General features: G+C 40.4%; 1 protein-coding gene across 1 annotated transcript in view; it reads right to left on the bottom strand.

Annotated features, from left to right (window-relative positions):
• GOLGB1 (golgin B1) overlaps positions 1–21,831 on the bottom strand; it is an 80,283-nt gene extending 58,452 nt beyond the window's left edge. Inside the window, exons 1-5 of the mRNA XM_081085661.1 lie at positions 21,732–21,831; positions 11,893–11,987; positions 10,938–11,090; positions 10,614–10,766; positions 7,278–7,406 (exon numbers count right to left, since the gene is read on the bottom strand). Of these exons, the coding sequence (XP_080941787.1) occupies positions 7,278–7,406; positions 10,614–10,766; positions 10,938–11,090; positions 11,893–11,985 (528 nt within the window). The 5' untranslated portion in view covers positions 11,986–11,987; positions 21,732–21,831. The remainder of the gene's footprint in view (positions 1–7,277; positions 7,407–10,613; positions 10,767–10,937; positions 11,091–11,892; positions 11,988–21,731) is intronic.
• Positions 21,832–26,332: the final 4,501 nt, after the last annotated feature.

The raw sequence follows: 26,332 nt of genomic DNA, 5'->3' as shown, positions 1-26,332 counted from the left end.
AGCAATGGTGTTTCAGACAAAGAAATGGAACCACAGAGTCCTGGTGCCTCTTGGACTTCATAACTCGCCTTCCACTGCCCTTGGACTTGGGTCCAAGAGCATATTATCTGTAAACCAAGAGTATTGTAGTAAACTGCTATCTCCCTCTGTGACATACCCAGGAGAGGTGCTTGGGGCAGAACCCCACAGAGGTCAGAGGTCGCCATTATGGCGAGGGCAAAACAAACTTCACCCCCCAGCAGCGTGACTGTACTGTGTTATGGAAGCTGCAGAGGTTCAAGACTGGGAAATCACAGAGGTAAAAAAAATCTTGCGATTCAGCACAATCTACTGGAAAATAGTAGAATTATCTCTTTAGAGATAAATGGAGTATAGGCAAAGGACAGCAAATACTAAGAATAACCACAGTAATGAGGATGACCATAAAAAAAAAAATGAAAAATCTCCAGAAAGCAAGCTGGAACACATGGAAATATGTGATATAAATGACAGAGATTTCAAGTTTGAAGTTCTGAAAATACTCAATGAGGTGAGAAAATACAGACAGGCAATTCAATGCACTCAGTAAATAAATCAGTGTGACTAAAACGTGTACTTTACCAAAGAAATTGGAACTTTAAAAAAGAACTAATCAAAAATCCTGGAAATGAGACATGCAATTAAGGAGATTAAGAGTGAACTACTGAGCATAGAAAACAGAGCCAACCTGATGGAGGAAAGAATAATGAAGATAAGAATCTAGAAATGAAAGAAGGAAGAAGAGAGAGACCTGAGCATAAAGAAAAATTAAAGAGCTCTATGAGAATTATCTGATTCCATCAGAAAAAGCAATTTTAGAATTATAGGCATTCCAGAGGAGAAGAAGAAGGAGCATAGAACAGAGTCTATTCAAACAAATAGTGGAAGTTTGAGAACTTCCAAAACCTATGGAAAGAATTAGATCCTCAAATCCAAGAAGCAAACAGAGCACCTAGTTACCTCAATCCACAGAGGCCCTCTCCAAGGCAGTCAAAAATTAATGACAAAGAAAGAATTCTCAAAGCAGCCAGGGAAAAGAAGGAAAACCCCTCAGAATTTCATGTGACTTCTCAGCAGAAACTCTACAAACCAGAAGAGAGTGGAACCAAATATTCAAACATCTGAAAGAGAGAAATTACAGCCACGAATAATATATCCTGCCATACTATCCTTTAAATATGAAAGGAAAATAAAGATGTTCCCAGACATACAGAAGCTTAGGTATTTTATCACCAGGAAACCTCAATTGCAGGACATACTCAAGGGAAAAAAGGGAAAAGACCCATATAAACAAAATTAGAAATGAGAGAGAAATCACCATGGACATCATAGATACACAAAGGATCATACCAGAATATTATGAAGGACTATATGCCACCAAATTCAATAACCTAGAAGAAATGGATAAGTTCCTAGAATTATGTGACCCGCCTAGTCTAAATAAAGAATTGGGAAATCTAAACAGACCGATCAGTAGTGAGGAAATTGAAACAACCATCAAAAACCTCCCAAAAATAAAAGTCCAGGACCAGATAACTTTACCAGTGAACTCTACCAAACGCTCAAAGATTTAAAACCTATCCTTCTCTGCCGAAACCGGTTTGGCTCAGTGGATAGAGCGTCGGCCTGCGGAATGAAGGGTCCCAGGTTCGATTCCGGTCAAGGGCATGTACCTTGGTTGCGGGCACATCCCTGGTGGGAAGTGTGCAGGAGGCAGCTGATCGATGTTTCTCTCTCATCGATGTTTCTGACTCTCTCTCTCCCTTCCTCTCTGTAAAAAATCAATAAAATATATTTAAAAAAAAAAACCTATCCTTCTCAAACTCTTCTAAAAAAAAATTGAAGAGGCAATACTTCCTAATACATTCTATGAGGCCAATATAATCCTAAGACCAATCCTGGCAAAGATAATACAAAAAAAGAAAACTACAGACCAATATCTCTGATGAATACAGATGCAAAAATTCTAAACAAAATACTAGCAAATCGAATACAGCAATACATCCAAAAAATAATACATTACCATCAAGTGGGGTTCATTCAAGGGGCACAAGGATAGTTCAACATATGAAAATCAGTCAATTTAACACACCACATTAACAAAAGAAAGGATAAAAATCATATGATCTTATCAATAGACACAGAAAGAGCATCTGATAAGATACAGCATTCATTCATGATTAAAACACTCAATTAAATAGGAACAGAAGGAAAGTACCTCAACATAATAAAGGCCATATATGATAAACTCTGAGGTAATATCAAACTCAGTGGTAGAAAACTGAAAGCTTTTCCTCTAAGATCAGGAGCAAGGCAAGGATGTCCACTCTCAACACTTATTCAACACAGTGCTGGAAGTCCTAGCCAGAGCAATAAGGCAACAGAAAGAAATAAAAGGCATCCAAATAGGGAAGGAAGAAGTAAAACTATCACTTTTTGTGGATGACATGGTTCTGTATATAGAAAACCCTCAAGACTCCATCAAAAAATGATTAGAAACAATAAACAAATACAGTCAAGTTGCAGGATACAAAACCAATATGCAAAAATCCACTTCCTTCCTGTATACTAACAACAAAACTTCAGAAAAGAATGAAAAAAAATTCCTTTTGCAATTGCAACCAAAAGAATAAAATACCTAGAAATAAACTTAACAAAGAACGTGAAAGACCTATATATAGAAAATTACAAAGCATTATTTAAAAAGATTGAAAAAGATAAAACAAAATTTAAAAATAACCCGTGTTCATGGATTGGGAGAATCAACATAGTTAAAATGGCCATATTACCCAAAGCAATATACAGATTTAATGCAACCTCCATCAAAATCCAATGCCATTATTTAAAGAAGTAGAATGAGAAATCATCAGATTTTTATGGACCCCAAATAGCCAAAGCAATCCTGAGAAAAAATAACAAAGCTGGAAGTATCATAATACCTGACTTCAAATTATACTACCGAACTACCATAATCAAAACAGCATGGTATTGGCAGAGAAACAGATGCACAGATCAGTGCAACAGAATGGAGAGCCCAGCTATAAAACCACATGTATATGGACTAATAATTTTTGACAAAGAAGCCAGAAACACACAATGGAGTAAAGATAGTCTCTTTAATAAATGGTGCTGGGAAAACTGGAAAGCCACATGCAAATGAATGAAACTGAATTACAGTTTGTCACCATGTACAAAAATTAATTCAAAATGGATCAAAGACCTAAATATAAGACCCAAAACAATAAGTTACATAGAAAAAAATATAGGTACCAAACTTATGGATATTAGTCATACAGAACATTTTATGAACTTGACCCCAAAGCAAAAAAATATGAATGGGGCTATATCAAATTAAAATGCTTCTTCACAGCAAAAGAAACTGACAACAAAGCAAAGAGGTAGCCAACCAGATGGGAGATGATATTTGAAACAGTTGCTCTGACAAAGGTTTAAATTCCAAAATATATAAAGAGCTCATAAAACTCAACACCAAACAAGCAACTCAATCAAAAAGTGGGGAGAGGACCCAAAAATACACCTCTCCCTAGATGACACACGAACAGCCAATAGATATATGCAAAAATGTTCAACCTCACTGGCAATTAGGGAAATGCAAATCAAGACTACAATGAGATACCATCTCACACCTGTTAGTGTGGCCATTATCAACAAGACAAGCAATAGCAAGTGTTGGAGAGGTTGTGGAAAAGAGGGAACACTCATCCACTGCTGGTGGGAATGTAGACTGGTACAACCACTATGGGAAGCAGTCTGGTGATTCCTCAAAAAATTGAGAATAGAGCTACCATACAACCCAACAATTCCTCTCTTTGGAACATACCTGAAAACTTCAAAATCATCTATTTGCAAAGATATATGCATGCCTATGTTCACTGTAGCATTATTCAGGATGGCCCAGACATAGAAACAAACAAAATGTCCTGCGATAGAGATAAAGATGTGGTACATATACACAATGGAATACTACTCAGCCATAAGAAAGGATGAAACAGCCATTTGCAACATGGGTGGATGTAGGGAGCGGCTCTAGAGTTAAGACTCAGTTTGACCTGTGAGAGGGCCACAAACAAGTCCCAGCTTAGAGGGCAGAGCCCTCTTAGCATAATTAAGCTTGACCTTATGGCTGCCCCCTAGATCCTTCCTAGGTAGCTAATGGACTGTGAGAGGTGCAGCAAGTGCTGCCAAAACAAGTGCAACTCACAAGAACATTGTAACTATGGTGACTACTACCTTGTTTTTCTCTGACTATAAAATAAAGCCTTGCCCTAACTGGTTTGGCTCAGTGGATAGAGCATCGGCCTGGGACTGAAAGGTCCCAGGTTCGATTCTGGTCGAGGGCATGTACCTTGGTTGCGGGCACATCCCCAGTAGGAGGTGTGCAGGAGGCAGCTGATTGATGTTTCTCTCTCATCAATTCTAACTCTCTATTCTTCTCCCTTCCTCTCTATAAAAAATCAATAAAATATATTTTAAAAAAATAAAAATAAAAATAAAAATAAAGCCTCAGCTTGCTGGCTGGATCCTTCTCTGTGGCCTCATCCAGGCACAGGAGATCCTCCGAGCCCCAGCTATATTCTCCTTGTTTTTTCTTTATTCCTTCGCTGTCCCTCCTCAGCTCACTGAACCCTTGGCTGTACTGGCACGGCACAGGTGGACTTTGAGAACTTTACGCTAAGTGAAATAAGTCAGTCAGAAAAAGCTAAGGAATCTATGATTTCACTCATATCTATATATATAAAAGCCTAAGTGATCATCTGACTATTTGATCATCCGACCGGTAGCCATGATGCATAATGACCACCAGGGGGCAGACACTCCAACTGGTAGCTATGACGTGCATTGACAACCAGGGGGCAGATGCTCCATGCAGGAGTTGCCGAGCTGTGGTGACTTGGCAGCTGCAGCTCTCGGGTGTCGCACCTGAAACCAGAGAGGAGGGAGCCCAATTCCGGGGTATGTCACCCGAGAACCACCCTCTCACAATTTGGGACACCTCGGGGGAGCCTGATCCTAATCCTCGCAGGCCAGGCCTCTAGTGTGGGATATAAAACTGAAACTTATGAACACAAACAGCAATGTGTTAGCTGCCGGAGTGTGGGGAGAAAGGAGTCCTAATATATGGTGGCATGAGATTTGACGTTGGGTGGTGAGCACATGGTGCAATACAGATCTTGTAATATAGAAACCCACACCCGAAACCTATATTTTCATGTTGACCAATGTCACCCCAATACATTTAATAAAAAAATCTACAATAATAAAAGAGAAAAATGGTAATTGGCGTACAGCAATACCGTTTTCATTGGCTAATCAGGGCTATATGCAAATTAACTGCCAACTAAGATTGGCAGTTAACTGCCAACAAGATGGCGGCTAATTTGCATATGTAGGCACAATGCAGGGAGGCGAAAGGGAAAGCAGGAAGAAGCCCCCTGCCACTGACAGTGATCGGAAACCCAGCAGGGAGCTAAGAGCTGGGGGGCAGGGCAAAGGCGGCCTTTGCCCTGCCCCCCAGCCATGATCAGAGAATCAGGCGCCTTTGCCGCCCTGGCCAGTGATAGCAGGAAGTAGGGGTGGAGCCAGCGATGGGAGCTGGGCACGGTCGAAGCTGGCAGTCTCAGGAGCTAGGGGTCCCTTGCCTGGGCCTAAAGCGAAGCCCACGATCGCGGCGCCCCCCGCTGCCATTGTGGGTCTCCACTGCCCGGGCCGGAAGCCTAGGCCAGAGGCGTTAAGCCTGGGCAGGGGCGGAGCCTGCAACCGTGGGGAGCTGGGGGTCCCCTGCCCAGGCCTGACACCTCTGCTGGAGGCCTCAGGCCTGGTCAAGGGGCCGATCCGGTGATTGGTGATCGGAGGGTGATGAGGGTCAACTCCTCTGGCTGAGGCATCAGGCCTGGGTGGGGGGCAGAGCCGGGGATTGGGGGGATATGATGGTCTCCTTGCCCAGGCCTGAAGCCTGGGTCAGAGGCGTCAGGCTTGGGCAGGGGGTGGAGCAAGCGATCAGAGGGAGATGGGGGTCCCCTGCCCAGGCATGATTCCTGGGCCAGAGGCCTCAGGCCTGGGCGGGGGCCAGAGCCAGTGATCGGGGGGAGATGGGGGTCCCCTGTCCAAGCCTGACACCTCTGGCGGAGGCGTCAGGCCTGGGCAAAGGGCCGATCAGGCGATCGGAGGGTGATGGGGGTCAATGCCTGAGGGCTCCCAGTATGTGAGAGGGGGCAGGCTGGGCTGAGGGACACTCTCCCCCCACACACACACACACACCCAGTGCACGAATTTCGTGCACCGGGCCCCTAGTATAAAAATAAAAAACAACTAAGGAGCAGAATAATATATTTACAGGTTATGAAAACATATCAGTGTTATGTTAAAAAAAATTATACTCTTTCAAAAGATGTTAAAAATTATGAAAATTATATGACACAAAAGAACACCATAAATCAGAATTGAAAAACTCAGAAATAAGGTGACAGAACTCAAGAAGAATTTGATATAAAAGAAAATCATTTCAGAAAAAGAAGACAACACAAGAAGGAATACAAAAATAAAGATAGCTGTGGCCAGTTTTGTTCAGTGGTTAGAGCATTAGCTCTTGGACTGAAGGTTCACGGGTTCAATTCCAGTCAAGGGTATGTACCTTGGTTGCAGGCTCAGTTGGGGTGCATGTGGTAAGCAATCAACTGATGTGTCTCTCTCACACTGAAGTTTCTCTCTCTACCCCACTCCATCTTACTCTCTGAAAATAACTGGAAAAAATATCCTCGGGTGAGGATTAACAACAACAACAAAATAAACACAAAATAGAATGCCTTAAGTGAAAGAAGAAACATAAAATGAAAAAAAGAGATAAAAATCAAATGAGACAAAGTGACAAATATTAAAGATAAATCAAAGATGAAACATATAGCTAAAAGAAGTCCTTAATGAAGAAAACAGACCAAATACAATAAGCTATATAATTAAAGGAAAGTCTTCTGAAATAAAAATGTGAAACTATATATCAAAAAGCATTCTTGGTATCAATAAACATCAACCAAGAATGACAAATACTAGTGTATAGTCTAATAAAATTATCATACTTAGGAAAGAAGGAAGGGAGGGAAAGAAAGGCAAGAAAGAAGTAAGGAAATTGATAGATAACATGGATAAATACCCACTGGGCACCTAAAAAATCTTTGTCATATAATAATTCATGGGCTTTGGTGAATTGTTAACTTAATGACATGAAGTGGTACACCACATACCTGTGCAGCTTGCTCTGCCTGTGCCTGGGTGAGCTGGGCTTGCAAACTGCTAATTAATGCCTCCTTCTCCTGGAGTTTACACTTCATCTTTTCCACTTCCATCTCCTCCTCTGTAAAACTCTTGTCATGCTGAAAATGCAAAAGACAAAGTCATTTATTTAAAAATATTACAGCCCTGACCGATTTGGCTCAGTGGATAGAGTGTCGGCCTGCGAACTGAAGGTCCCAGGTTCGTTTCCGGTCAAGGGCATGTACCTTAGTTTCGGGCACATCCCCAGTGGGAGGTGTGCAAGGGGCAGCTGATCGAGTTTCTCTCTCATCAATGTTTCTAGCTCTCTATCCCTCTCCCTTCCTCTCTATAAAAAATCAATAAAATATATTTTTTTAAAAATATTACAATTAATATATATTTGATCTTTTGTTCTAATTTGCCCTATAAAACCATTTGATTCATTTTATCAAACTGATGGGAGCAAGAGAAAACACCTACCTGAACAAGTAAGAAACTTTAGAATTTTCCAGTTTTAGTAGCACCAAGTAGTTCCTACTAGACCCTCAGGTAACAGCTACAAACATGGATAAGAAATAAAAGCAACTATCTGAAAATGAGGAGAGCAACCAAAAACCTATACTGGAGGGATGTTGATAGTTGGGAAAAATGGCACCGAGTTTCCCATGTTTATGGTTTTTAGTCTGAGGGCAAAACCTGTCAGTGTCATGCCGGACTCAACAGAAAACTCAGTCTCCCTGCCTTGAAGAGCCAGAGGCCAAAACTCCTAAGTGAGGGGCAAAAGATCATAAAAGAACCGGTGAGAGGAAATCAAAATCTTTCAATAGTCTATTTATTCCCCCAAAAGCTCCTTAGGTTCAACCAGATTATGCCTCACTATTGACTCCACACCCCTTCCTCCAAATGAACCTAGTCTCCTTATTGGACTTACACAGAATAATTTTATACTTTCTTTCATGTATTAGTTGTTCAAGCATCTGAAGATTACCATCATTTCTTCAAGTATACTTTCCACAGAATATTTAGCTCTGTAATAGGTGTATAACAGTTAAAGGGCTGCTGGAACTTAGAAATCATTTAATCCAATCTTTTTATTTAACAAAGGAAGGAACTGATGTTGTAAAATGTTGATTTGCTTAAGCAGTGATGGCGAACCTATGACACGCGTGTCAGAGGTGACACGCCAACTCATTTTTTTGGTTGATTTTTCTTTGTTAAATGGCATTTAAATATATAAAATAAATATCAAAAATATAAATCTTTGTTTTACTATGGTTGCAAAGATCAAAAAATTTCTATATGTGACACGGCACCAGAGTTAAGTTAGGGTTTTTCAAATGCTGACACGCCAAGCTCAGAAGGTGATGCTTAAGCATCACTGGCTTAAGGTCTCAGAAGTTAAAAAAAAAGGCAGATTATAAAATGGATAATTTTTCAGTCTCCTGAAATGGATAATTTAAAAATCTAACAACATAGCAGAGGAAAGGCAAGTTAGAAGAAACAAAGTCACATGGGAAAAGTTGCTACTATCGTAGCTAGGGGGAAGAAAGAATTACCAGAGGAGAAACCAAGAAGGAAGAAAAAAAGAATCGAGCTGAAGAAATTACATGAGAAGAATGACAACAGCTTCTAAAACAAGCTATTTAGAAGTCAAATAAAGCAATCAATGCAGGAGAAGTAATGTCTTCGGAGCATTAGACCCAAAAAGAAAGACTAACTAGGAAGCTAACTAGTTACCCCAAGGGTTGTACCTAGAGAATCAATTAAATATCCCAAGAACTAAAAGTACTGAAAATAAAAACACTAGTGGGTCAAAGGGTGAGACAGGATGAAATTAAGAAAATCAAAAGATTTCTTATGCAGAGTGAAGTCTATGCCAACTATGGTATGCACATGTGATATATTACCCTCCATATATTCTATACCAAACTCAGAAAGGTAACAAAGACGAGTTTTGAAACAATGCTCTATTCCTCAAAAGGCACCACTTTCCTTACTCCTCTAGCTCCATCCTCAAACTGTTTAATTGGTTGTGGTTATCAGTCTAGAGAACATACCTTATAGAAGTGGTTCTCAACCTTCCTAATGCTGAGACCCTTTAATACAGTTCCTCCAATTTCATTGTTACAAATTGAACATAATTAAAGCATAATTATTAATCACAAAAACAATATGTAATTATATATGTGTTTTCCAATGGTCTTAGGCGACCCCTGTGAAAGGGTCGTTCGACTCCCAAAGGGTTGAGACCCGCTGCCTTACAGGGAGGCCAAGGAAATCTAACTGAGCCTACCATGCATGAAACTTTAACTCTTATATGGCCATATAAGGACATAAAATATTCTCTATCAAGTTACTGAATTAAAGAATTTCAGATCTGGAAGAAACCTAGAGACCATCTAGCTTAACCTTCTAACCAATAATGAAACTTCTCCAAAAGCAATGTCTTCTACCTAAAAACCTCACTTCAGTATTTACTTCTTCTCATTAGCCTTTGTTTTTTGTGGGTTTTTTGGATTATGAGATCTTTTTTTTAAATATATTTTTATTGTTGACAATATTACAAATATCTTCCATTTCTCTCCCTTCTACCCAGCCCCTACTCCCCACCTTAAACCTTCACCACACTATGTATTGTCTATGTCCATGGGCTATGTACATAAGTATGTAAGTTTTTTGTTTTTTTTCTTCTTTTTTTTAACTTTTATTTTATTTTTTATATATTTTTATTGATTTCAGAGCAGAAAGGAGAGGGAGAGAGAGAGATAGAAACATCAATGAAGAGAGAGTATCATTGACCAGCTGCCTGCTGCATACCCCACACGGGGTATAGAGGCCGAAACCTGGGCATGTGCCCTGACCGGGAATCGAACTGTGACTTCGTGGTTCACAGGTCGACGCTCAACCACTGAGCCACTCTGGCCAGGCTGGTTTTTTTCTTCTTGTCACCCCAATATGTCACTCTGTTCCATGCCTTGGGACTTACTACTTTGTTGATCAATTTATTGTGTTCATGGGATTCCACAGATAAGTGGGATCATGTGATATTTGTCTTTCTCTGACTGGCTTATTTCATTTAGCATAATAATGTCCTTTTTAATTCTCTGAAAGTCTAAGTCACAACTGGCATTTCATTTCCATGTTTTCTGTTGACCTTTTGTTTGCCCTGTGTGTGGCCCATAGCCCAGCTAGATTGCAAGTTCAATAAGGATAGCATTTAGAACTGTATTACTTTAGCTTCATAAATATTTGTGATTAGTGAAAACCTGCTATATTAAGAAGGCTTTTTCCACTTAGAAAATACGTGTTATACCCAGTGACCATACCTTGGAGAGTTGCTCCTCTGACTGAGATCCAGTTGGCAAAGCAATCCCTCCTTGTGCCTTCAATTCTTCTATTTGTTTATTCAAAGAAGTTATTTTGGCCTTAGCATGAAGTTTCAGTTTTTTTATTTTGTTGTCAGAAGCTTTTCTTTCTTCCTGTCAGAGAACAATGATGATAAATGCATAAATGTTTACTCATCACTTCATCACTTATCTAGTACATAACAAAAGTAGGCATCATCTTTTGTTGATGATGGGAAATAAGAATCAGATTCAATAATAATCATTTAGTATACAGTCAGCAAGAAAGAGCCAAAACAATGGTACCTGCAGAACTTCATCCTTCTGCTGCAGCTCAGTATCCTTCTGTCTGATGAGTTCTTTTAGCTCCACCACCAACTGCTCTGTGTACGCCAGGCGTTCCAGAACATCCTCTTGGGTTTTATCATTAAATTCCATGTCCAATTCTTGTGGTAATTCCTAGTTTTTAGACAAAAAGTCGCCAATGCACCAAGGAAAAGGTATTAGTTTTTAAACATGAGTTCCTTCATTCCAACTTAATCTTATCACAACTCACATTCTTACTTAGGAAATCTTTCCAACTCGAATCCAATAATAATTACTACCACAGCCATTATAATATATTAAGTATTTTGTAAATGTTAAGCATCTTAGAAACATTATCTCACTTACAGTCTTATTATTCTAATTTTACCAACAAGAAAAATAAAGGCAAGCAAATATCACAAACCATTAAATGGGGGAGCCCAAAATTTTAAATTAAGAGAGTAATGAATAAAATTCTCTTAACCACTAGACAATACTTCTTGTCTTTCCAGAAAACTAAAGGACTTATTTTGGTTCCTTATGTGGACCTCAGAAAATACAATGCAAACCCTAGGAGAAGTGATAGATAAATTAACAATAGCAAACAGATATTCTCAAACCAGAAAGGTGTTCCAATTCTACCATTTGTTACTCAAATCTTTCTTATGGAAAAGGAATATATATCCAAATAGGAGTTAAAACAATCTAATGCTAAACAAGTCTGGGGATGGGGGAATGAAAAAGATCTTAAGAATCTCATCCAGGACTTGATTCTTATCTCTGTGGCTCTTAGGCTACAAACTACGGAAGACGGACCATTTATAAAGTCTCAATATTTTTCTTAATCTTCTCTTCTACCTGGCACAGGGGAGGCTATTCACACCCTTAAATTATTTTCCTCAGAAGAACATGGAACACATGCCTCGCCTGTTTAATTCAGAACAGAGCTACTTACAGGATCTAAGGAAGCCCTCATATTTGGATCAGTGTAATCTCCTGATAATTCATGTAAAACAACATTTGCTAATCCTGACAAACGACTCAGCATTTCTACAGGAAAAGAAAACATAAGAATCAATAAAACATTGAATATAGTTTTTTCCTATATAGGTAACCATATCATCTATAAGTGAAATAAAATCTGTGTAGGTGATATATATTAAAAATAGAATGCAGATGATAGTATCATTAAAAAGGGCATTTCCCATACACCAAAAGGTTGAGGGTTCGATTCCCAATCAGGGCACATAGTTAGGCTGCAGGTTTGATCACCAGTCAGGGCGCATAGAGGAGTCAACCAACTGATGTTTCTCTCTGACATGGATGGGTTTTTTTTCCCTCTCTCTCTCTCTCTCTCTCTCTCCTTTCCTCTCCCTAAAAAAATTAAAAAATAAAAATTAATCAATAAAAGCATCCTTTGGTGAGGATTAAAAAAATAAATTAAAAAGGCATTTGAGTATGTAGAGTGCAGTCATTCACCTTTCATTTAAATGACAACTGCAGAGATTTTAATCATGAGCACTAATATTTTTTAAATAAAACGAAAACACACAATTGTTTAGTGGGAAATAATGCACCTTACAAATTATCGTCAATGCCATTTCTTTCATCAGAACTTAACTTACAAACATAAACTTCTAACGATTCCTGCCCCTCCCAGACTGTTGTCTCCTATTCTGTCAAATAAACTCCATGATTCAGCAAATTTTTTTTTTACTTTATTAAAAATATTCTATTGATTTCAGAGGAAGGGAGAGCGAGAGATAGAAACATCAATTATGCGAGAGAGGGACCTCGGTCAGCTACCTCCTGCATGCCTCCTACTGGGGATCAGCCACAACTTGGGCATGTGCCCTCACGGGGAATCGAACTGTGACCTCTTGGTTCATAGGTTGGTGCTCAACCACTGAGCCACAACGGCCTGGCAAATATTTTCTTTTTATGTGCCCATGAACCCCATTGTCTCAGGAAGTTTTCCAGATAAACTATGTGGTTTTGCTAAAATCTATACTAATAAAAGGGTAATATGCAAATTGGTCACAACACCCTCACAGTCACAACTGGATATGCTACTTAGTCATGAGTGATGCAAACTGACCATCACTCCAACACACAAGATGGCCTGCAGGGGAGGGAAGTTGGGGGGGACCAGGCCTGCAGGGGAGGCAGTTGGGAGTGACTAGGCCTGCAGGGAAGGCAGTTGGGAGCGACCAGGAGGCAGCCAATCAATGATGTTTCTCATAGATGTTTTTATCTCTCTATCCCCCGCCCTTTCTCTCTAAAAATAAAAATAAAAAACATTTTTTAAAAATCTTAAATGGACAAAGATCCCTGGCCGGTGTGGCTCAGTTGGTTGGAGCATTGTCCTGTGCACCAAAGCGTCATGGATTTGATTCCTGGTCTGGACACATACCCAGGTTGTAGGTTCTATCCCCAGTTGGAGCACATGTGGGAGGCAGCCAACCAATGTTTCTCAGTTTGATGTTTCTCTCTCTCGCTCTCTTCCTCTCCCTTCCTCTTTCTCTAAATGCAAGCAAGCAATAAATCAAGCAATAGAAGATGCCTTTAAAAAAATGGACAAAGAATGTGGATAGACAATTTTCTGTTTTGTTGTTGTTAATCCTCACCAAGGATATTTTACTATTGATTTTTAGAGAGATTGGAAGGGAGGGGGAGAGGCAGAGAAGGAGAAACAGTGATGTGAGAGACACACATCCATTGGTTTCCCCCCACACATGCCCTGACCAGTACCAGGGATCAAGCCTGCAACTGAGATATGTGCCCTTGACTGGAATCGAACCCAGAACCCTTCAGTCCTTGGGCTGATGCTCTTGGATATACATTTTTCAAAAGAAGACATTCAAATTGAAAAATGCTCAACATCACTAAGGTTCTATCAGAGAGAAAGCTGAGACAACCAAAATGACCCAAACCCATCATTACTGGTTGTACAGGCATAAAAACAGACATTTAGATCAATAAAACAAAATAGAGAACCCAGAAATAAGACCACGTCTTCATGGTTAATTAATATTTGGCAAAAGAGGCAAGAACATACAAATGGGGTAAAGACAATCATTCAATAAATGGTGCTGGGGAAAAATGAACAGATATGTGCAATAAAATAAAACTAGACCACCTTCTTACACATATACAAGAATAAACTCAAGATGGATGAAAAACTTAAGTGTAAGACTCAAAACCATAAAAATCCTAGAAGAAAATATAGGCAGTAAAATCTCATACATAGCTCATAGTAGTATTTTTTTCTGCTATATCTCCATGGGCAAGGGAAATAAGAAAAAAATAAACAAAGGGACTATATCAAACCAAAATGTTTTTGCACAGCAAAGAAAACAATAAACAAATGAAGAGACAACCCACCTAATGGGAGAATATATTCATCAATGATACATCTAATAAGGAGTTAGCATCTAAAGTTTATAAAGCACTTAACACCAAAAATAAACAAACAATCCAATTAGTAAATAGGCAAAAGATCTGAACAGACACTTCTCCAAAGAGGACATACAGATAGGTAGCCAATAGACAAATGAAAAGATGTTCTCGACATCACTAATCATCAAAGAAATGCAACTTAAAACTACAATGAGGTATCACCTCAGACCTGTCAGAATGGCTATCATCAATAAATCAACAAAGTGCAGGAGAGGATATGGAGGAAAGGGAACTCTCTTGCACTGTTGGTGGGAATGCAGATTGGCAAAGCCACTGTCGAAAGCAGTGTAGAGTTACTTCAAAAAATTAAAGATGGAATTGCCTTATGACCCAGCGATTCCACTTCTGGGAATATATCTGAAAAAACTTGAAACACTAATTAGAAAGATTATATTCACCCCTATGTTCATTGCAGCATTATTTACCACTAGAGGCCCAGTGCATGGGATTCGTGCACTGGTGGGGGGCGTGGCCTGTGAGGATGGGCCTGCTGTGGGAGCTCCGTTCATCCCTGTCAGCCAAGCGGCTGTGAACCCGCCCTCTGAGGGGCTGCTCCCACTGTGGGAGCACCGCTCATCATAGTCAGCCAAGCAGTGGTCCTGGTGGTCAATGCACATCATAGCGACTGGTCGACTGGTCATTCCACCATTCGGTTGCTGGGCTTTTATTATATAGGATAGCCAAGATTTGGAAGCAGCCCAAGTGCCCATCATATATGAGTAAAATGCTTTGGTATATTTATACAGTGGAACACAACTGAGCCATAAAAAAAGGAAATCTTATCATTTGCAACAGCATGGATGGGTCTGGAGAGTATGACACTAAGTGAAATAAGCCAGTCAAAGAATGACAAATACAGTATAATTTCACTTATATGTGGAATCTAATGAGCAAAATAAAGTAACAAACAAAATAGAAACAGAGATAGAGAGAACAGACTGATGACAAGTCAGAGGGGCAGCCCGGTGGTTAGGGGACTAGGTGGAAAAGTTGAAGGGGTTAAACAAAAAAACAAACAAACCCAAAACTCATAGACACAGACAATAGTATGATGATTACCAGAGAGAAAGAGGGATAGGGGAAGTAAAGAGAGTAAAGGGAGGATAAATAGTGAAGAGAAGACTTGACTTTGGATGGTGAACACACAATACAATATACAGATGATGTATTATAAAATAGAATTATAAACTTGAAACCGATAGAATTTTATAAACCAATCTCACCCAAATATAAATTCAATAAAAAATTTTTTTAAAGATTGATTGTAAGTATTCAATATATAGTTACTTGTAGAACTAAGACTGGGATGGAGAGAGCATACTATTTAATGATTATATGCTCTGACAATATATAGGGCTACCATGAAAAATATTGGAAAGAATGTAAATAGCATACGCAAAAAATACACCCCAAAAACCACCTTTTAAAATTGTTTTCAATAACCACAATTGGTGGTGGTTGTATCAGTGCTGTTATTCCTAGACTATTATATGCATCATGTGGAATTAAAGCAAATGAGTAATTACGGGCATAGTAATATCTATTTTCAGTATGAAAAAGGGAGTAACAGATATAACAGAAGAAATTAAGAACCCCAGAATAAAACTGATCTTGAATTTGAATTGAACATATCAGTATGTACCTACAAGGTATTTTACTTTAACAGATATATTTTCCTAGCTCTGTCCTCTGAAAAGGTTTAAAAACAATGACAAACTGAGAAACAATGAGCATCTCTAGTGCCTAGATGGGGTCTTGAAATACTAGTTTCCATTAAAAAAAATTTTTTTTTTAAAGCAGAGGGCTTCTTAGAGAAATGACTGGTTCCACTTCTGAAGTAGGAAATGTACAATATGAGCCAGAAATATCTTGTCATGCGAAATAACAAGGAAGCTATCAAAGACTTCTACAGTCATGTCAAAATGACTCAGGAGCCAAACTGAAGAAGTTCCCATAGGTCAAAGGAACAATCAGAATTTCTGATAAGAATATGAGCTGCAGACCTAATTGGTTTGGCTCAGTGGATAGAGTGTCAGCCTGTGGACTGAAAGGTCCCAGGTTCGATTCCGGTCAAGGGCATGTACCTTGGTTGCGGGCACATCCCCAGTAGGAGGTGTGCAGGAGGCAGCTGATCGATATTTCTCTCTCATTGATGTTTCTAACTCTCTATCCCTCTCCCTTCCTCTCTGTAAAAAAATCAATAAAATTATATATATATATATATAAAGAATATGAACTGCAACACATTGAAACATACCAAAAATATTTACAGCCACAAGTTCATAATAATAATAAACGGGTCATCCATCATCTGAACTGATAAGGTAAGTACAAGAATTTATCTTGCCTTTTCTATTTGAACTGTACCATTCAGGAAGCAAATAGTAGATGATGGGGGAGATGAGGGGGCACACTGTCTCATAAAATTATTCCAGCTAATAAATGAAAATAAAATGATAGAATCAGAATTTCTAGTCTAATATTTTACAACTAATAAATTCATGCATCTACCAGGGGTGGGCAAACTTTTTGACTTGAGGGCCACAATGGGTTCTTAAACTGGACCGGAGGGCCGGAACAAAAGCATGGATGGAGTGTTTGTGTGAACTAATATAAATTCAAAGTAAACATCATTACATAAAAGGGTACAGTCTTTTTTTTTTTTAGTTTTATTCATTTCAAACGGGTAGGATCCAGCCCGCGGGCCGTAGTTTGCCCACGGCTGATCTAGACTTAAGAGCATTGATAGCTAATAGCAACAAAAGAGCAAAAAGCAGACATTATGACCCTCCTGATGAAAGACTATACCACCATTTATAGTCTTGCCAAAGAAACTCAACTTCAGTCTGGTGAAGCCACTGGATTGGCTGCCAATTTGCAGGAAATGCAGAGGACAGAGGAATATGCTGAACTGCTCCCATAAAAGTATAATTCCCAGAGTTTGGGAAACACCACAGGTTAAAAGGCCGCAATTCTTCAACAGAAATTGCGTATTTCAAAGTCCCTCAGCTTAAGCATTATTACATAAAACTAGAGGCCCGGTGCATGAAAATTCATGCACTGGAGGGGTGTCCCTCAGCCCGGCTTGCCCTCCCTCACAGTCTGGGAGCCCTCAGGGGCGGGAGGCAACCCGGCGATCAGGGGAAGGCGAACGCCCCATCACACCTCTGCTGCTGCCACTGCTGGCCGTGCAAGCCTCGGCCGGCCCTGTTGCCTGAGCCTCGGGCGACCCTGGATGGCTGGGCAGCTGCCATCTGAGGCGTGCCTGTGCCTCAGGCCAGCCCTGGGCACCTGGGGGGCTGGGAGGCTGAGGGGACTGGGGGACTCCGGAGGCAGGCGTGCGGAGCCATGCGCCTGCTGCACGGGCGGGGCGGAGGGGACTGGACACCACCATCTTGTGGCTGTGGGCGCTGCCATCTTTGAGGGTGTGGCAGTCAATTAGCATATTCCCTCCTTATTGGCTGTGGGTGACACCATCTTTGAGGGCGTGGCAGTCAATTAGTATATTCCCTCCTTATTGGCTGTGGGTGATGCCATCTTTGAGGGCGTGGCAGTCAATTAGTATATTCCCTCTTTATTAGATAGGATGCTCTTTAAATGGAAAATAGGTTACTTTTCCACATAACCATTTAAAAACATGTATATTTGAAGAAAGGAGAGATCGGTATCAGGGATGTACCATTTCAGGCAGAAGTAAAAGGAGTTGCTCGTAGAGTGATTCAATAATCTCAGAGGGCCATGAAAAAGAGATGGCATAATGGAAAGAGCACCAAATTGGGAGTCAGGAACTGAACTTTTGATTGTATTGTTCTGGGTAATTCACATTACAGTTTCCTCATCTTAAAATGAAGACTGACAGGGAGTATTCTAATGTCCAGTACTATGACTCTGTGATTCAAGATGATTTCTATAGCTGTTGATATTAAAGGAACAATATGGAAATGGAAGTTGAAAGGGCATCTCAGACACAGTTAAGTGCTTTAGGTAGCTTAAAGGTTGGGAATTTGAGGGTAAGAGAACCACTAAGTAGAATAATTAAGCTAAATGAACCAGACCTCCTCCTCTGTTAGATTAACTATAGGACAGAAATGGGCAAATGCATATAAATAAAAATTAGTAAATGGGAAAATATTTATGTTCATAATGATAAGTTCATGTATGGAGTATGTGTGGCCAGTGGACTAACAATGTTCTTACTACTGTTTTATAAAGCGCCAGAATGATGAGTAGCAACTTGAGAAAAGAAAAAAATAAAGAGCTACATGCCAAGGCCAGGCTTCAATAAAAACACTTAGGCAAATAAAACAATCCCTCCATGTCAGTCCTGGCCACACCTCCCACAAACCCTGTACAGGATCTCAACACTTGTGTGTTGAGGTGGCACTTAAAATTCATTAAGTCTCACATTCTCTAAGTCTTCACTGCTATCCATAATTATTTTCAAAATACCTTCTTGGTGTAGAGCATAATGCCAGGAGCCACAAGAAATATAAAAAGAAATATAATGCATGTCCCTAACCACAGAGAACTTAATACAAGAAAATAACTAAAGATAGCACATGCCTGTGTACATCCATTTGCTTTGGAATTTAAATCATATTTTCCCATAGAAACTACAACAGAAAACGGTAAGATTTCCAGGTCTCTCCTCAAACTTATATAACGCATATTTGTTTGAGCCTCAGTAGTTTTCCTTAATTCTCAACGTGATTCTCAACCAGTTTGAGGAGCTCATAGGAAATATTGCCATATAGCTGGAAAAAGCATATGCAATATTACAATTTTATAATTAGAAAATAAAAACTATTTTTCATGATATAAAATATTACTATTTTCAATAAATTTAGAGTAAATGTTAGCTATAATTATATACTCAGTACTATGTACTAAGTACTGCTCCAATCGCTTTACATATAATTAATTTATTTACCATAATTATTTTACTCACTTTGTTATTAAAACAACCTCAAAGAGGAGGTATATCAATACCCTAAGTTTTAAGATGAATAAACAAAGGCATAGCGAGGTTAAATAATATGCTTAGTCACAGAGCTCAACAAAGCTACTTGGCCGGTGGGGAAACAAAAAAAGAATCTATTTTCCGAGTAATCCCATCACCCAACATTTGTCACTGGGGCTGAAAATAAGGCTGAGAGGCATGAAGATAATCCTGTACTTAGAGTTCCATAAGCACTTTTTTTGAGGACTACATAGACTAAAATGAAATGACTCATAATAGTATAGTCCCAAAGAATTCCATATTGTTTACATCACAGACAGGTTTACACAAGAGCCTAGCTGCTAGGCTAGCATATATGCACATGGATGTTCACTATAACAGTGTTTGTGATGGCCAATAACTGGAAACAATCTAAATGTCCATCAGGAGAGGGCAGGCTAAATACACTTTCATATTTCTACAAGGGAATGCTATGTAGCCTTTTTTTAAAAAGGAGGTGGTTTATACTTATAGATATGGAAAAAACACCTAATACGTAATACTTAGAGGCAAAAAAAGTTGTAAAATAGCATGTGTTTTATTATTCCACTTGTGGGAGAGGAAAGAAGGGGGAAATATGTATGTGCTTGAATATGATCAGAAAGTTTCTTAGGAAAAAACAAGTTACTTACAATGCGTACTTCTGGAAGGTGGGAATGGGAAAAAGGATCAGTAAAGAGATTTTTTTTGTAATATTATATCCTTTTGCATTAAATTTCATTTTACCAAACACACATATTGTTGATTTTAAAATAGCTTATTAAAAATAGAGTATTATACAGCCTAAGCTCCACTTACATAGCAGTTCCTAACAATAGAGTGGTATGTAATGATCAATGGTGAGACATTTCCCAACTATGTTATTCCTAAAAGTGGTTAACCTAAAGAAGTTCATGAACGATTTCTTATAAACAAGAGTAAAAGCAACAACATTCTTCTAATTAATTCATTAATGTAAAGGGGGAGGGGAGGCCTTTAAGAGTCAAGCAGAAGAAAAAAAATTATCTCCTATAGATGATTATTTTTAGGAGAATCTGCATCCCAGAAGAATGGAGGTCCTTAAAAAATTTTTAGAAAGGAGATCTCCTCAGTCTGGAAGTCCTCAGAAATGCAAACAGCCTTCTTGAAAAAATAAACACCTTCATATGAACTCCAAATTAGTTTGAGAGCATCCCAGGGAGTGGGCAAGATTTGTTTTTCATCCGTTAGAAAATATGCTTTTGCATATTTTATAATATATTTAAAGTGCTATTTATCCAATAGCCACAATTAGCAACTTATCCCTATATCTAGTCCATGACCAAATCCTGCCATTTTCCAAAAGAATATTTCCTGGTTTTGACCATTCACGATCATCGGACCATCCAAATTTAATTACTTCGTGCTTCAGAAAAGACCTCCGGCCTCTCTGTACGGAGTTCTCCACTGTCGTCTTGCAGAGCTGTAGGACTCTTTAAAAGCTCAGAGAGCTTCCAACTATTTCCAAATGTGAAGGACTTATCCAGTGATTTTAAATATCTGTCCCACTCTTAAAATGTTCTCTCCCCATAGATCAACTGAACCTCTTTAAATAAGTCAGACAAATATATTCATTTGTCAAGAGGCTCATCCTCCCCTTCACACGCCTACACACCACTCGCGCTATGCAGAATAAACATCCTCCACACCAAATCAATTTCTTTTTCCTCCGGAACTCTCTTCAGGTAACCCTTTCCTCTAACAGCCTGCCCACCTCTGATTTCTGGGATTTTAGTGTTGCTGGGATTGCAAGAATCATCCCTCTCTCCTAATCTCTCCAATAACTCCTTAGCAGGATCATTCCAAAGACCCTTGTTTGCGCTTCTCTCTCCAACATTTTTGCGATCTCCGCCCTCAAGACCTTTCATTTATTTGGGTCCTGCCTCCCCTTCCGGACACTAAGTTTGTTTAGGGCCTGAGCAGAGCAGGTTCTCTCCGTCAGCAGCTGGGTCCAGGCCGGCCGAGGCGGGCGGCTCAGAGAGCGAGGCACCAGGAAGGACTGACCCAAATGCCTTTCTCCGTTGCTCCCGGCGGAGAACCGTCCTGGGGAGGGGACCGACCGCGCGTACGTGCCCAAGGCCGCGCAGGACGACCGGAAGCCCTCCCGCAGGGCCAGCAGGCTTGTGGGCGACGAGAGCTAGGCCGGGTAGGTGAAGGGAGGCGAGTGAAGGGCCGGATCTCAGACTGAATCAGGGAGAGGACGGGCGGGGAGGGGACCAGCGTGTGGCTGCTTCGGCAGCTCTGCGGGCCTGCGGCGGGGGTGGGTTACCGTTAAGAGACTCACGGAGAGGAGGAGTTGAGGAGCGTCCCCCACTCACCTGAAAGAGGCTGCCGCCTGCGGCTCCAGCTGCCCCCCTCCCAAATTTAAGCCACGTCAACTCGGGAATCCCGAATGGCAACACCTACCACCGCCGCGCCCCGCCAGGGGACTCTACCACTCGCTGTTGGGACGGAAGATGGGATTATGACATGGACCAATCAGGGCTACCGGCACGGCGTTACCAGGGAGACCAGGCACGCCTTGTTTGTAACTAACCCGTCAACAATGGCAGAAACCAATCAACGTCAGGAAATGCTCCGCTTCCTCAAAGAAACAGCCAGTGGACTCTAAAGATTCGTGGAAGGGCGGAGTCTGGCGCGAGCTAGTGTTCCGGAAGAAGATCTGGGTCCGAACCGGAAATATCGGGAGGGCGGGCGTTCGGGGAAAGATCAGGTGTTTTCTGCGTCTGCCGTGTTGGCCGAATTCCTCCAATTACCCCGCGGCATTGGCCTCGACTGACCCAGACTACCACTGCCATCAGGGAGGTTGTATGACCTCTGAGAAGAGGGTGGGGAATGTGGGTCTTGCTTTTAAAGTAATAAAATATTAGAGCCGGGAAGAAAGTCGTCTAATATGACCTTTTCATTTTACTCGTGAAAAATGGGAACCAGATTAAAGTGACTCGCCCACAGACAAATAGCGACTTAGTAAAAGAACCTGGACTAAAACCTGGCGTCTATATAAAAGATTAGAGATGTCTCTAAGGCCATGAGTGAGAGAATAGTGAATACTAGTTAAGTGCCTCATGGGAAGTGGCGCTTAAACTGGGCCAAAGGTGAAATTTGAGGAGTCAGGTCCTGGAATGGGAGTCAGTGAGGAGCTCCAGTAAAAAGGCACCGAAATCATGCCTGATCTCCTTAAGCCCCTAAGGCACTCTCTTGACAGTGAGTATTAATTTGAATTTATTGAGGCTACTGTGTGCCAGCCACTGAGCTAGTCCACTAAATGCATCTTCACCCTAATGCTCAGTAAGGTCTTTGCTGGCTACCCATCTGAAATTGCAGTCCCCTGCACTTACTGTATACTGTATATTGTTGAAGATATAGCTGTGATCAAGAGGCAAAAATTCCTGCTTTTCTGGAACTCAGTTTAGTGAGGAGAGAAAATGAAGATAAATAATATGGTAGATGGCAAAATGCTTAGGGAAAAAATAAGCATAGAAGAGGTATAGTGCATGCAGGGGACTGCAATTTTAGAAAAACAGACCAGGCCCAATAACTTCTGTTTCATCCTCTTGTACTCAAAACTTAGAATGTGCAGGGCTGCCCTTCCAGAGCCTGACATGAGCCAAGGCTTGGAAGGTCTTCTGCAGGCTCTCCAAGAGCTGCTAGCTGAGGACAGTAAACAAAGGAATGTTGCTGAATATGAACTGCAGCTGCTTAGGGCTGAGACATCCAGCTGACTGCATCAACAGCTGAAACTGCTCCCTGATGATATATATACCTCTCATGTAGCTAGTCTCAGTGTTATATTTAAATAATTTCTTTCTGGCTTCTTAATTGGCTATATTCCACTATATCAACAAAAATCCCTGAAGAATCCAGAATGTACCAAACACCCCATACTCAAAGCCTAAGAAAATACCTTTCTTCTAGTGCTCATAGGTAATGAGTCATGGGTGTTTTCTCTGGAAGTGCAGAGATATTGTTCATATTTTGGTGCTCATTTCTTGACTAGGGCCTGCCGGCAGAACACTGTTGTAGCAGATGGTGTCACACCTATGCTGAGTACAGAGGATTGCTGCTCTAAGTTGTTTGGGCTCTGTTCTGGTGTCCCTAGGAGGCCAATATGACATGCGGTAGATTTTAGACTATTTGTCTCCATGTAACAGTTGATACTAATAGTCATTCTTCATACCAATTGACTCCTAGAAACAGATGTTGAAGGAGGCCTCCTACAGGAATTGGGACTTCTGTTCTCCTGAATTGCCTCCTAGGAATGTTGGAACTACTAATTAGGCATTAGACCCATGGAGAGACTGGACTGGTTTTAGGAAATAATAAGCCTTTTTAAGCCTTGTCAGACCAGGCCTGACGACTTTATTTCATCCTCTTATACTCCTTAAAACTTACTATGTACAGCAGCCCCTGATGTATATTTTCGTGCCTAGCTCCAGGCTTCTGGTCTCCACAGGTCTCTATATGTAGTCTGTCTTTGAGGATGGAAGAAATTGAAATTCAGGGATCTATTCTGTCTGCAGTATCAGCTTGCCTTCTGCTGGGATAAGCTTTGGGATGGGGAGGATAGGTGTTAGGTTGGATTTTAGGAGGGCTGTGTAGAATGAGCAAATGTCCTTGCTTCTGTCTTCTCAGAAGCATCAGAGATGCCTGGGGGATTCAGAAACTTGCTGTTTTCTGCTCCTACTTTGATATTAAGAACCTATAGCCTTTCTTTCAGTTCTGGCTAAGCATCCTCAAGCAGCAGCAGTTTGCACAAAGGTGGAAAGGGCTAAGCAGGAACCCTGGCACATAGGAGAGCTATAGAAGCTAGGTATCCTTGCCTAGGAGATGACAAGGGTTGTCTCCCAGCCAAAGATCACTGTTAAAACTTGCACTGTATCTTCTGAGGCTAGAAATGCTAGAGTTGTTTGACTCAAAGGCATGGAATAGGCCAGTGGTCGGCAAACTCATTAGTCAACAGAACCAAATATCAACAGTACAACGATTGAAATTTCTTTTGAGAGCCAAATTTTAAAACTTAAACTATATAGGTAGGTACATTGTTATTAACTTAATTAGGGTACTCCTAAGGCTTAGGAAGAGCCACACTCAAGGGGCCAAAGAGCCGCATGTGGCTCGCGAGCCGCAGTTTGCCGACCACAGGAATAGGCTCTTCTCCAGAATTGACTGAGGCCTCTTTTAACTTCAAGTCTTTCCAACAGAATCAGCAGGCTCTGGGTACTACATGGAGCATGTGGAGCCAGGCAGAAAACCTTGGAAGCCATCATAACCAAAGGGTGGGGAATGGCTCAACAAGTGGATTGTTCTCTATAGGGGATGAAGCCACAGTGTTTTGTAGAGAAGCAGCAATCATGCCACAACAACTCGGGTACTACCTCTATATGAATCATTATTGAGCATTTATTGTATACTACAGACCCGATGCACGAAATTGGTGCAAGAGTAGGCCTTCCTTCCCCCAGCTGTGGGCACCGGCTTCCCTCTGGTACCCGGGACCCAGGCTTCGCTTGCAGCCCCGGCTTCATCCAGAAGGTCATCCGATCTAATCAGCATGTTACACTTTTATTATTATAGATGATGAAGTCATATGAGGAGCAATTCTGAATTTCTCCTTCTAAGGCACCCAAAGGCAAGGGTGTGAAGAATCTGAAACCAAAGAAAAGAAAACTAAAAAGCTCCTATTCACAAATACTTATAAGCACAGACTATGTGCCAGGCTCTGGTGTGGCTAATTTTTTGTTTAGGAGCTAAGAACAAATCCCAGGACTCCAAGTAAGCTTTGTAATGGGGACTTCTCTAGCCCATCAATTTGAAGAATGTTCTTATGTACCTTCGGAGATGTGGCAGGCCCCCCTTTTGGAGAACTCCCAAGTACTATAAATGTTCCTCAGGATACAGCTATATTTAATATGTTAATGTACTAACAATGAGAACACTAGAACTCAAGTTATTTATCAAACTGACATCTCTGATACACTTCATAGGAACTTCCAAGGACTACATCACTAAGGCCTACCCTCATTAATATTCCTAGCAAAAAAGCGTCACCAAGATTAACAACGTCACCCAACCATTGCTGATATAACTAATAAATTTGAAGATTTGCATATAAAGCACATACTGTGAGAAAATCTGTGGACTTCCTAATTGTCTTAAATTGTCCTAGGTGTGTCCTGCACAATAAACTCCCTTTGATTTTTATCAGAAATTTTTAAGATATCTTCAGTTACTACTAAAGTACTAAGCATGCTATTTAGGAAGGTGTGTTTAACCTAGAGTCAACACCAAGTTATTTATGGATTTTGTATAACCAGAAGCAGTTAGCAACCTTCCTTCTGATTCTTGAAGTAAATGCAATCCTACCTTTTGTCTCCTGACTTATTCCTCTCAGCCCTCAAGATTATCAACCTTCTCATTCGCTTTTCTTACACACATTTTAATTAGGCTGACAGGCACAAGAAATACAGACTGATTAATATGAATGATTTAGCTGCATAATTTATAACCCAGTAATAAAATACCTTATAGGAGTTCTGTTCAGACACAGGTGTTGAGTCTACTCCCTGGAACAGTCTTTTCCATTAAGCTATGACTTCCTTTTTAAGCCTATGTAATGCTAAGGGCTGCACATTCTAGAGAAGGCCATCTTAGGACTTTGCCTTATCTCTCTTGTCTTCTCTCTGTCTTATGGGAACTCCATGAAGTCAATGTAATCAATCCATATTCATTTTATTTTTTTAATCTTTCTATGCTTATTATTCTTGTGACCATTACATGAAAATACAGAGCACTAAAACTGCTTGGATCTCTTAATAGTAGGGCAAGCCCACTTTTCCATGTGTGCTAGACAAATCCACACTCAGTAAATAGTTACTCAGTACCTCTTCATGGTAAACGGCAAACTGGTTGAATAGATATA

The sequence above is a fragment of the Myotis nattereri genome (assembly GCF_964212035.1).
Source record: "Myotis nattereri genome assembly, chromosome: 3".
Lineage (NCBI taxonomy): Eukaryota > Metazoa > Chordata > Mammalia > Chiroptera > Vespertilionidae > Myotis > Myotis nattereri.
This window is presented reverse-complemented; position numbering and strand designations above follow the sequence as displayed.